General features: G+C 46.4%; 1 protein-coding gene across 1 annotated transcript in view; it reads left to right on the forward strand.

Annotated features, from left to right (window-relative positions):
• Positions 1–13,997, forward strand: part of LOC133345274 (SCO-spondin-like) — a 178,995-nt gene that overhangs the window by 149,924 nt on the left and 15,074 nt on the right. Inside the window, 6 exon segments of the mRNA XM_061555889.1 lie at positions 9–179; positions 2,563–2,690; positions 5,235–5,377; positions 6,858–6,904; positions 8,185–8,349; positions 10,544–10,764. Coding sequence (XP_061411873.1) covers positions 9–179; positions 2,563–2,690; positions 5,235–5,377; positions 6,858–6,904; positions 8,185–8,349; positions 10,544–10,764 — 875 coding nt within the window.

The following is a 13,997-nucleotide window of genomic DNA, read 5'->3' on the forward strand; positions in this document are numbered from 1 at the left end:
CCAATCAGCGGATTGCGTCCTGGGAGACTGGGCCGCGTGGAGCTCCTGCAGCGCGTCCTGCGGAGGAGGGGTGTCGTTGCGCAATCGCAGCGTCGTCACCGCCGCCGCCTTCGGAGGCGCCGAATGCCCCGAGCCGCTCGTGGCCCAGAGATCCTGCAACAACTACAACTGCAGCGATGGTGAGGCACATGATGCGGCGGCGGAAGCATGTGGCCCCTCTTTGTAGCCCGGGGCCTGGGCCCCTCTGGCCCGTCAACCCCCGTGCATTTACCACCGTCTACGCACTCGATATTTGCGCCACTGGGCAGGTGCTTCTTTGCCAGTCTGTGTCTGTAATTCCTCCTTTTTGGTTGTAAAATCGTCAATTATTTAATGTACAGCACTTCGTCAAAACCACTTGCTCGCTGAAGGAAGGCCTTCTCACGCCACTGTTCAGTTATGGGGCTTCTTTGTACTTCATGCTGGTCAAGAGGAGACCCAGGACAAGCTCAGGTATCATTTGCAACTGATGTCAGCTATGGACAGGTTCATAGTGCAATGCACTAACCACCGTAGCACCGCTCCCCCTCAATTTTATCATATTATTGTCATGCCAAGAGATGAATACGTTTCCTTTTGGGACTCACTATAATATCACATAGTGCCCAAGAACGACCTCCAGAATAAGACATCACATGATAGACAATGAATTGACTGAACTCAACAGGCCTCTGATCTATACTCGGTGATGCTCCATTCTAATCTCCAGCAAGTGTGTTCATTCATTGCACGGGAATGAAACAGAAATACTTAATCTTGATTTGAAGCTTTCGTGACCGCAGGAATCCATACCCTTTGGTTCTTTCGGTAAAGTCACGTAGATATAAAATAAAATAAATCACGGCGTTTCGGGCGCAACACAAGCGACTGTCATCAGGTGGAACAGATACAGCAGGACAACTGCTGACATAGGAACTCCGATGTCAGCAGTTCGCTTGTGTTGCGATCGAAACGTCGTGATTTATTTCGTTTGATACCTACGTGACTTTACCGAAAGAACCAAAGAGTATAGAAATACTTAATGTTATTAATTCAATGATAAACCAGATGTACCACGATATCATTGGTTACCATTCTCATGCTATGAGCTCGCTGCACTATTTGGTGTAATCGCAGGTCCGTAAATCCCAGATATGAGAACAGGGGGGTCACCTGGCCATCTCACTCTGTCTTTTGCTCCAATATTATGACCCAATGGAGAATCTCTCTTTGTCTCTCTTGAGTTCTGACCCAGTTGAACAAAGTAAACCTGAAACTTGATTCTTGTACCGAGACAACTTGAGTCATTTCCTCAACATGTTGTGAGTTTCAAGTATGCCATTTCCTAATTATAAGCAATGTGCAAGGATATGGATGTTACACATTGTTTTTAGTACATCATGAATGTTATTTAGCATCTTGATGATGCTGAAGGTTGTTAACATTGTATATCACAAGGCACTTTGAGTGCTCATTCAGTGCCATACAATTAAAACTACCTACTCATGCAGATTCTTCTTACACTTAATATTGCTTTTCAGCACACGCTGCAGTTTCAGTTTGTTTTCCGATAATTGCATTGTTCATTTTGTTCCTTTTGTTAAGGATGCTTAGTCAGCCAAGTGGTGGAGCTTCGTGTGATTGCTGCCTCAGCAAATGGGCTGCTGGCGCTTGCTGCTTGCTGCACGCATGAGAATGTGGCTCGTGGCAAGATCTACCCCAGTGTGCTTTTTTCTTTCCCGGGGATGCTTCCACTAGTGGTGTAATGTTTATCACACTGGATCTCGCAATCCGGAGGTCGTGGGTTCGACTCCATCTCCCGGCACGGCAGTTAAAACAATGGGGGCAAGTTAAAGTCAACTATTAAACTAAACTGTTTTTTTTATTTTCGCCAGGTAAGGCCCACTGAGCTAAGTAGCTCTTTTTCAGAATCCACCTGGCCACAAATGATAGCCCCATTGAAGTAGCTTATCATGTGGAAATTGAGATTCTAAATGTGGTGGAAAAAACCGAGGGACCCGGAGAAAAATCCACACAAACACGGGAGAACGTGCAAACTCTAAATATACAGGCGTCAGAGTTGGGATCGAACCCACGTTCTCCTGTATACCAGGCGAGGTAGTTAACATCTCGCCACCGCGGCGCCCATATTTTCTCAAAATCCCCCTTGCTGCCACCTCTGTCCACCCAGAAGCAAGAATGTGTGCGGTCGATTGGCAAGATATCTTGTATGTTGAACTTTTTTCGCGCCGTACGTAGCCAACTGTGCTAATCTTGCCAGCGTGGAAGAGCAGGCCAAAATACCAGCTAGAGGGGGCTGTCTTGAGCTCACTTTAGTGGAGGCCCCTTCCACCAGCAGTGGCATGAGCGAGCGATTGCGCCTTCACGAGCGGTGTTAATGGGTGAACCCATGGTTGATGCGGTGGGTTTTGAAGTGCCGCTTACTCCCAGCTGTTCCAAAAATGCCCTCCAGTGGGAGAGGCCCTTCCGCCAGCCGTGGCGCGAGCAGGCGACTGCAGAGCTGCACTTTTACCTGTTTTACAGATTGCACACCCGGCCAGGTGTACATCGACTGCGCTAACCTGTGCCCGCGCGCGTGCTCGGACCTGCACCAGGGCACGGAGTGCGTCCGCGAGCCCTGCCAGCCCGGCTGTGCCTGTCCACGTGGCAAGGTTACTCCGTACAACTCGGACCTCGCAAACCTTCCCCCCCCCCCCCCGCCGTGCAGAGGCATAATGATTCACCCCCCCCCCCTCCACCATATTTTGATGACTCCTTGCGATTCAAGGTCACGGTTCGATTCCGGAATCGATTGGCTGATTATTTTTTTACAATGAGTTTAACGACGGCCGCCCTTGGCTGCAGGGTCCGCTCGGCCCCGTTTGCGTGCAGCGTAGACGATTCGAAACGCACTCGCTCATGCGCACGAGACTCAGTGTGCACGCATGTTGAGCTTGAGAACTGATATTAATCGATTAATTCACGTCTTAGCGGGGGATGTTACATCATCACTATCAAGATCAGCATCACCAGCATTATCATTTTCACCATTATCGTCATCATCATCATTTGTCTTCATGATCGCGGTGAGTTTATCTTACGTGTAGCGCCTTTTGCACACGGGAGCTTTGTAATGCTGTTTTTTTGCGTGAAATGGTGATCTTGCGGCACGGTAGCATTCAAATTAAACAACCTTGCCTAAAACGTCAAACAGCAACCAGGATTTGTTTAGAGACCGTTTTAAGGGGCTGGGATTCATATTAAGAATACTTCCCCGTGTTTTATGTATGCGTTATGCATATCCATTGTCCCTGTGTGTTCACATCTGAATCTTTTCCGCCAACTTCATCATTTCCCCCCTGGGAGGTGCAGACATGCTCAGTCACAGCCCTCACCTTGCGAATTACCGGCTCAGCGTGTCCTCGTTAACTGGTGGCCCACGGCCCGTAACGTCAAAATGACTTGCATCGGCACGAGTCCGTTTGGACTCTGGACACTCATTCTCTCGTGCTGCCGAATGCTTTTAAAAATAACCGTGGCTGTCCTGGTGCCGGTGACAGAGCTTTTGTTAATTTGCACCGATGTTATGCAACCATCCTCAAGTGCAGCTTTTGTCGCACACAAATACATCTTTGTTTTCAGGCAGGCTACGAAATGTGGTGTGTTCAAAAATATTTATATATTTTTTGTCCCCGTACAAGTTGCTCCTGTCTGTTGCGAGCGATATTCTATTCTTGCAAAAGAAATATGTTCAAGAGCTAAATGTTCACGTAGATGTCTACCAGCGACAACGAGAGCACTTAAGGAGACATAGAGACAGAGTTTGTGTAGTTGAAGGCGCTATCGGTATCGTCACGCCATGAGATGAAGCATCTATATTCAGAACTCTCGCAGAGCAATGCAATTCATCGTGTTAGAGAATGGCCCGTGGAAGCGGATATCACAGAACCAATTCCCAGATCCCTCCCAGTGACCTCTGGTCCACACGGTAGCAGGCAGCACTTCCCCACCTTTCCTGATGCAGAGACGAATGCTCGTTGCTTGAAAGTCTTAACTGATATATTTCATTATCACTGCTGGAATTTAGCCAAATTAAGTACAGAACAGAACCAAACTGAATATAACAACAACTGGACACATACGTCAATAATAATTAGAATTTATAAAGCGCCCTTAAAAAATCGTTTAGGGTGTTAACACTGCCGTAATAACACTATCCTAATATGAAATGGCCCTTCTGCATAGCACATGGGTGTTTTGTACAGTCATTGATGACCAGGCTTGATAACTATGAATTCATTGCACGTGAGAACCCAGTTTAATCACAGGCAGCTGTCTGGATTGAAACCCAGGGTCTCAGTGATGCTCGCTCAGTACTCTTGTCCTCTGACCCACACGACCACCTCAAAATGTGGCACTTAAAGAATGTTCAATCTGTGCACAGTTTTTGAGCAGAGACCCGTGTGCGTCGTCAGTGGTATAATGCGACACTTGGGTGAATTGCCATAACTGACAGTTTCACGCGGAATGAAATATGTCTGAAGGACGTGAGTACTTTAAACTGCCTTGGAGTGGTTTTAAATTTGATTATTATTACCGATAGACGGCAGAGGTGGCACGGTGACCCAGGATTCAGGCCTAGCTGTACGGGTGCTAAGCGAGAGGTCAACTGGGTGCATCCACGTGCTCGGCAGGAACTCTAACCGACGGCGTTTTGCTGGCTGAGCTGAGCTGCGGGATTATAAATATCGCAGGGATTAGTAAAAGTCCGAATGCTTAGAAAGCCCATTTAATTAGAATAACAAAATCGAGTTACGACAATATCAGCATTGGGTGATCAAGATGTTAGACACGATGATAATGATGATGGGACTCGCATCAAACCCAATGCGAGGCAAATTTCCGGAGTGACACGCTCTGAGTTTGGTAACGTTTCTGAGATGTTTAAATTGACCCTGGTACCGTGACGGACATGGGCCTTAATAGCAGAGAGGTCAGGATGAACATGAGTATGAAGACTTCGACAGTTTGGTTCGGTGACTGGCCACACCACGCCCTCGTGTGCCGATCCGGCCTTCTTAGCTACTCGCTCACAGCACTTGCCCCAACAGTAAGGTTAAAGCTACACGGGGGGGGGGCTCTTTGTCTTTATTTGTGCTCACACGTCAATGAATATGTACGCGTGTGCACCACTCCACTGCCACCGCCCGTCTTAGGTGCTGCAGGACGGCGTGTGTGTGGCACCCTCTGAGTGCCGCTGTGCGCTTGGTGCGGCCGCCCGCTGGGGGGCCCAGCCCCCCCACAGTGACAGTGTTGAGTACCAGCCGGGCACCGTCCTCGCACAGGAGTGCAACAACTGGTGTGTATGTGTGTGTGTGTGCGCGTGCATGCGAGTTGGCACATTCGGGGGCACATGTGGTGCATCTGCCAGTCAGTTCAGTCAGTCAACCCATGGCACCTCTTGGGTCTGTCCTGTGGATTTCTGCCAGCGGGAGTTCGACACTTCACGCGGCCTTAAAGGGCACCTAGCCTGGCACAAGCGCCGTGGAGATGTCACCGCCACTTCGTGGCGAATGGTTGTTGTTGTTTTCGATTTAAAGCTTTCGTGACTTGCAGGGATTCATCTTCTTGGTTCTTTCGGTAAAGTCACGTAGAATGGAAATAATAAAATAATACAATTTTTTATTGAACATACTAAAATTATTCTCACGACGTTTCGGCCACAACGCAAGCAGCCGTCCTCAGGTGGAGAACAGGTCTACGTGACTTTACCGAAAGAACCAAGAAGGCGGTTGTTGTTGTGTGGCTCCTGATCTTGCTCATCATTGTTTACGGAATTCCACTTTGGTGAACGCCAGGGTATCAGGGGTCGGCTCAGCCCATCTTATATCTGGGGTCAAGTAAAATGAAGGCTTTGTGGGAATTTAAGCGTGGTTATGCCAAGAAGCCACGGCCCCCTTTCAGAGTAATGTGTAGAGGACTCTACAAATGTATAGCTTCTGCCCCTAAGCTCAGAACGGCCAAAAGAGCCAAAGATGACCACTGCCCCATGCTAATTTTTATATGGAGAGACTTTTGTGTTTTTGTTTAAATTTAAATGTTGCTCATTCTGTGATCTTATAAAATAAATAACAGGTTAGTAAACATAAAAGTAAGATTTGGGTTGGGTCACTAAGAGGAAAATAAAATGTCTATCTCTTAAACAACTGATCTTATTCATGGGTCAATCACTGTCCAATTATAAACATGTATTCTTTATCTACCTTACGGATTGTTTTTTATATATGCATTGTATTTGTAGTATATGTAAATTTTCCAACCATTTAAGGTATTCAGAATTTAAACTTGCATTCGAAATGCCTCGTTTGTTGATATGATGATTATAAATATTGCTTCCCGTTTAATAAAGACAGCAAGCATATTTGCCTCGCTGTTTGTGCTATGACAGAGTGGTGGATTTGAAAGTCAACTTCGTGAACATCATCAGACGGACAACATCATTAACAACGAACTAAGTTGTAATCGGCACAACCAAGATCATCGCTTCTCGAGGATAATCTTGCAGTCATTGGAAGTCACACACTTTGGACCACGTGCGATTCCATTTGACCAATGAGGACTCATCGCTCCGTGCTCGCAGCCGTGGCTAGTGCAGATCACCCCGTTCCCGTTCCCAATTCTCTCTTTGAATTCCATTAAATTAGAACCCTGACCCACAGTGAGAATGGAAATGAAATGCTTCTCGTAAGAGCTTTCGTTAGTCATGTGTGCACAGTGTGTTTGGGATCTTTGTTCAAGCGTGGCTTTTTTCTTTGTTTCTCTTTAATGTTTTTGCGAAGCACTTGCATCGACGGCGCCTTTCACTGCACCTCCTTCAACTGCGAGGGTAAGGACTTGCATAACCATGGTCTGGTAGGTCTCTTCATTTTAATTATGAGATGAGAAATAGACACGGCCTTTGTATGTGAGAATGACATTTTTTTTTCTCTCCCAGTTTCACTTTGGTACCACTTACAATGCTGCACAAAATCAATTGTGAAAAATGTATGCCGGGGAATGAAAATAGACGTGTAACAGGCAAAGCCAAGTCTGCAGTCTAAGAGCCACCATCATGCATTAATAGGAATTATTATTATTTCAGTTACTTACGAATTAAGTGGATTTGCAATTTACAGTCAATTCCTTATCAGCTAATTGTCAGAAGCACACATCATGGCCTACATAACCTAGGATATTAAATATCCACAAACGTGCTTTATGCAATGCATTATTTCAACTAAGTGATACACACTAAGCTACCTTCATCGTGCAGCTGTATTAGTTCTGCAGAACTTTACAAGAAATCAATGTAAAACGAATCTAAAGATCTAAAAACAAAGGACGATTGGGGTCTGTTATTCTCATTAGCTTATCTGCCAAACGGGGACTGGGAAGTGGAGAGAGGTGAGGTTTAACCCGTAGGCTTTCGCGACCAACATCATCCATAATATAGGTTCTATTTTTGTGGGTTAGATCGCGTAAATATAAATGTGTCGTTAAACCCGCCACCACCCGACACAGCCAATTAGTAAGGTTTGTCACGTAAACAGAACGTGGAAAATTCGTTACTACTTCAGCACACCGGTGTGTTGGAGAGCAAATCCGAGTGGTGGTGCGTTAACATCTTGCCACCAGATTCCATCAGATCTCGGAAGCTAAGCAGGTTTAAACCTGGATAGCGCTTGGTTAGGTCCCACTATGCACAAGCAGTTTGTCCTTCCCCAACACCTCTGATTTGCATGGTTGGCTACGTACGGTGAAAAAGAAGTTCAACGGCTGTGAGTTCAAACTTGAGGGTTAACTCAACCCATTATCAGTCCTGGGTCGATCAAATATGTAAGTACCACTTTGTGGGGAGGTTATCATTGGTTTGTCCTATGGGGATACTCACCACCGCCATAATAATATGGAATTTCTACCATTATTTCAGGGCTGTAAGCGTCATCTTTTAATCTAATTTGAGTGATAATATTTTTTGTTGTACTAAGAGAGGGAGAGAGACAAGAGGGAGACCAAGCCCATTTCTGTTTCTGTCGTGGACAACTAAGAGCCGGCGTGGTTCATCCGAAAGCCTCACCGTGGTTCCTCCCCGCTACCGCCCCCCCCCTGCCCCGCCGACCCCGACAGAGGACTGCGAGTGGGGGCCGTGGACGGCGTGGTCATCGTGCTCGGCCTCCTGCGGGGCCGGCGCCCGCACGGCGATGCGACCTCGCAGGCTCAAGGCCCAGCTCGGAGGGCACGAGTGTCACAGCCCCGAGTCGCGCACGGAAGAGTGCTACGTCCGGGATTGCGGTGAGAGCCGCTCAGACCTCCGATTAGCACGCTCGGCTGCGCACGGGTGCCAACGAAGCGCAACGTAGATACGTACGGCAGCAACGGAGGTAACAGGCGCCAAGAGCATCCTTCCTCCTGCTGTTACTCCGATCTCTATAACACCTTACAACAGCAGTGAGACTAAGGTGCGATTTGGCGTGGCATTGTCGGACAGTAAACCAATCGGACGTGATTGTGACATTGTATCCCGCTCGATGCCCTGCTGTTAGCCACGTGCTCATGCCATCAGCAAGTTACCATGACAGGGAGCCGTGTCATGGCAACCTCATTATTTTAGGCTTCCCTCTGGGATTGCCAAGACACTTTGGATGGATGTCACTTCAGGAGAGGATGACTCCTTGTCCCGCTGTACAAATATCCATACTTGGATTTGTCATTCGAAGCTGATGCTGGAGTTTGCATGCGAGTATGTGAGGGGCTGGTGGCCTTCATAGGTGCTTGATAAAAGCACTTGCCCCAACAGTCTGTTAAGGCTATATGGGGGATCTTTGTCTTTCTCTGTTGGTTGAGGACAAAAGGTGGCTGGGTCGAAGGTTAGTTGCTCGGCCTCAGAGGCTCCTTAATTGCTTCAATGCAGCACATGCACCTTTCCAAATCATCCGTTTAAAAATCGTAGCGCAGCATGTCGACTCCAGGACCTCGTGTTGACAATTCTTCTAAGCTGCCTTTGACTGAATGCTCGCATCACAATTGTCAGGACTGGCCCGGGATGTTGCGTGTGTGCCGTCGTCTTTTTATTAACGCTTTTTTCATTGGGGAAGTGTGGGGGGGAAGTTTTCCCGGAAACATAATTTATGAGCGCATCAGAGTAGACTGTTCGGCCGCCCCCCCGCCCTCCCCCCCCCGGGAGCTCACTGACTGACATCTAATTTGCTCTGATCTATTGCACGAGGACATCTCAATGCACCCTGATTCGATGGCCGCCTGCTCTTCCGGCTTATGAAACAAGCACGTTCCGACATTCTATTTTCATTCTCGTCAAGTAGGTGCGCTGAAAGAAGGAAAAAAATCTAACGACATTGCGCCGGCGATTCAAACTCCTGCTGCTGCCGCCACTGTTGGACCACTGGCACAAAGGAGATTGATGTTTTCATCAGCAATGAAGTAAAAAAAAACAATACAAATATATAAAACTCCATTGAGTGCAACAATGTTGCCACTTAAAACAGTGTTGGCACCACGGATCGCCTGGCCCCGACATAGAACTGTGTAATTTCCACCATTGCATCCGAGTCGCTCATTGAGACGTGTGCCGTCACAATGCTCACTGAAGCGTGGGAAGCCAACGCGCATCGCAACGTGTCCAATGCGTAAGAAAGTCAGAGATATATTTTGGTGATTGGCGACTCTTCACCCTGCCAACGATGCCTTGCACGGAGTAGCCCTTTTTCATCACTCGTTCCACTCTTAAAACTATTCAACTGTTTTGTTTATTTTACCAGGTAAGACCCACTGAGCTAGACAGCTCTTTTTTTAGAAGCGACCTGCCCATCACAAATGATAGATCAACAAAGTGGCTCATCATCACGTGCAAATTTATAGCAGCCAAAAATTCTAGACACGTGATGTTGATTCTAAATGCGGAGAAAAATCCACGCAAACCACTGGGAGAGAGAGAGACACCGCAAACTTCAAATATACAGCAGGTGTCCGGGTTGGGGGATCAAACTCACGACCTCCTGCATACCGGGCGAGGTAGTTAACATCTCCTAGCCACCGTGATGATGAGAGAGACACACAAACTCCAAATATACAGCAGCAGGCGTCAGGGTTGGTGATCGAACCCACGACCTCCTGCATACCGGGCGAGGTAGTTAACATCTCCTAACCACCGCGGTGCCCCACTAACGCCTCACTCGTCATGTCCGCCCACCCACACCGCCCCCCACACCACCCCACACCGACGCCGTCGTGATCGTCGTTCAAGTTCATTTATTTTCAAGTTCATTTATTAGGTATAGCCCTGTGAGCCATTCGGCTCTTGAATCCGGTGCAACCGCAACAAACAAAAAACAAAAACACGACCACAAAACATCTTAAAGTGAATATGTGACTGAGTGCAAACAGAAAATCCAAGAAAAGACAGCAAAACGTTGCAGAAAAAAAATCACCGCACACCAACGCTGTGTGCAAAAATCCCGCTCAACCGCAGGCTGCCCGCCGGGCGAGCGCTGGCTGCGCGGCTACACGTCGGCGCCGTGGTGCGAGCGGAGCTGCGCCGAGGTGTTCGCCACGGAGCTCGGCAACTGCTCAGGGGCGGCGGCCGGAGGCGGCGAGGGCTGCGTGTGCGAGCCGGGCCGGTACCGCGACGCCTCGGGGCGCTGCGTCATCCCGGCGCTGTGCGAGTGCAGCGCCGACGGGCGCATCTACCAGGTAGGGGAGTCGCGCGGCCAGTGCCACGCCTTGTGGTCGGCGTTTAAAGCGGTTTGGACAAACGTGCCGGTTAAATTTCGATTTTAAGCTTTCGTGACTGCAGGGATTCGTCTCCTTGGTTCTTTCGGTAAAGTCACGTAGAATGGAAGTAATAAAATAATAAAAATAAAACATATGACTTTAAACCCCCCGCCCACCTCCTATGCATTTCACAAGTAGTACTAATCACATATCTGCATTTCCCATAAATATGCTAAATTCCTATTGATATGCAAATTCTTTTGTCAAGGCACTCTTCCCCCTCCATCCCAGCTTAAATAGACGCTCCAAGCCTGCGGTGTGTCATTCAGACTCTGTCTTCTCGACAGACCTGTTCTTCACCTGAGAACGGCTGCTTGCGTTGTGGCCGAAACGTCGTGAGAATTATTTAATGTTTTATTTTTATTATTTCATTATTTCCATTCTACGTGACTTTACCGAAAGAACCAAGAAGAAAAAAAGTGCCGGTGTGCGCGGAGCGAAAACCAATTATGCATTTGTGTGCGGTAGAGTGCCTCTTAACGACCTCCCCTTTTAGCGAGTTGTCGAATTAACGACGGGCCTCCAAAGAGCCCAATGTGTTCGCTTACCGAACATTCCCCTTTTAACGACGGGCTGTTGTGGGTACGGTAAATGTTAATGGATGCATTGATTAACCATGCTTCTTTTAATATCATGTGTTTATAATGTTGTTAGTATCTTTATGTATTAATTTCCATTGCTTAAATATTTAGTAGTTTTTTTGGGTGAAAAAGGGGTAACTTTGCTCTCGGAACGAATGAAGGCTTTAACGTGTATTTCATAAACTCGCTTAATGACCAAATCACTTAACGAACGGTTTCGTGGAACCAATTACCAGCGTTAAGAGGGGTTCTACTGTCATTCTATAATGCTACGACGTGGAATTGTAGTGTTTTTAAGATACAAATTATTTTACTGCCCGAGAGCATTTCCGCTTAGGAGATAATGCAATGAAATTAGCTCGTGGCTGTATTATCGCATCGTAGAAGCCCAAAGGATGGCGACGACTTGGGGTGGAATTCATCCAAATTTTTATTGATCATGGCTAAATATGATGATTATTATATACAACATTATTTATTCTGGTACATTTGATACGTATTATATATACTACAGAACAGTGTTCCAGTGCGTGCATAAACATCTTGCCAGGTGGCACAGCGGTGGAGTGAGCGGCTCGCAATTGGAAGGTTGAAATTTCTAAATCTAGTTGGGGGTTACTCAGCCCATCATACCTCCGGGGTCCATAAAATGAGTAGCACTTTGTGGTGAGGTCAACAGTGATTTTTCTTCGGATATACTCACCCCTGCCATAGGAATTAGGAATTTTCACCACTGGCTCAGAGAGCTGTAAACATGCAATGAGCACCAAGGCCTCTATTCCCATTTGAGCGGAGAAATCACTTAGAGTTTTTTTGTTTTTTTGCTCACGTCACCAATTATAATACAGCGTTACATCTCAGCGCGGCAGGAGGTGCTGCCCAAATTGGATCTTGGCCTAAAGATTCGGATTCAGCGAATCCGATTCTTTCTCTCTCGACTTCGACTCTATTTGCCGGTGCACGCTGCCCCAATCTAAACCACTGTGCCCCGTCACCCGAGGCCGTAGCCATGGAGTCAGCATTGGGGGGGACCAAATCTTCCAGGGTGTCTGGGGGTCCCAACCTAGAAAAATTCTAAATTTGAAAAGAATTTCCTGCCTAAAATATTAATTAATTCACTTACACATGGGATGGATTTTTTTTTTACAATGTCTAATAGTCTATTGTATTACATTGCTCTGTTTTTACTTTTTATACCATTTTTTCTTTCATTGTTCGTAATGGTAGAGATTAAGGGTTCATAAAGTCCAACCATAACCACAATCATATGAACAGAAATCTATGCATTGATTTATTTGAAGACAAGTCCAGATATTGTGGCCAAGCTTTAGCAAAAATTTTTTTTACATAGCATAGCAATTATTTTTTTATAGCAATACATTGAGGGGGGACATTTTGAGCATATTTGAATATTCGGGGGGGATGTGTCCCCCCAATATATATAATATATATTATATGCATCATAATTACGGCCTTGCCGTCGCCTATCGATTGGCCCCAGTCGGCCACCGATGCATCTCGACGTTGTCGGCGTGCCTCGTGGAGTTTTCTCCGCGCTATTGATTGTGTTGCGTTTTCTTCGCGCCAAATGTTAAAGTAAAGCTGTTGGAGTCCCTGACAGCTCTGTTGGGGGAGGGGTGGGGGTTAAGGCTTGGCAAGGAGCATTTGAGGCAAAATTCACTAATGCGGCACGATTGGGCAACTCGTTAAAAGCAGCGTTAAATTATTAAAACTTAGTTCGAATTCATGTAAACATGCGGTAGAGCACAACTACAGCATAATCCGGCACTTTGGTGATGGGGTTGGTGGATTGTTTTGCGATCGTGTGTGGTGAAACACTCACATGCAGAGACAGCAAATGCCTTCTGTAGACAGGGCAGCAAGCTGGCTGTGGATGTACATTACCCCTCAAACATTTGGGGTTTTCTCCTGGTATTCTACATATTGCTCGCTCGTGCACAACACTCAAAAAAATAATTGGACAGATCCATAACACGAACGCCAGAGGGAAGTCTCGAGACCAGAAAAATATTTCCTGAGTAAACGAAAAAATAAAAAGTAAATAAAATGAACATACGACGTTTCGATCACAACACAAGCAATCGCCATCAGGAGGATGACGACCTATCTACGTGACTTTACCGAAAGAACCAAAGAATATGAATTCCTACAGTCACGAAAGTTTTAAGTCAAAAGATTGTTAATATCATTATCATCATCGTGCGTACATGAATCTTACCCTTTGGATTTTGGAAGCAAATAAAATGTTTGTTGATAATGTTGTTATACTTAACAATTGGTTTTGTCAGCGTTACAGATACTGTACATGATGCATGAGGATGTTCTATATATATACAAAACTTTTCCTCTTTCACAAATGTACACATTTGTGAGATTTATTTTTTATCACGCACGTCAGCAAAACCATATACATTTGTTCAACAAAAAGTATATCCTGCATGAAAGCAGATGCCACTTCGCGTATTGGTTCAGAAAAAGAAAAATGCTCTGAATTTGGATTGTCCCTAGAGTATGCGGATGGAGTTTCAGGGGCCCCTCTCAGAAGGAAGG

The sequence above is a fragment of the Lethenteron reissneri genome, chromosome 21 (genome assembly GCF_015708825.2).
Source record: "Lethenteron reissneri isolate LAM-NWPU_2019-01 chromosome 21, ASM1570882v1, whole genome shotgun sequence".
NCBI lineage: Eukaryota > Metazoa > Chordata > Hyperoartia > Petromyzontiformes > Petromyzontidae > Lethenteron > Lethenteron reissneri.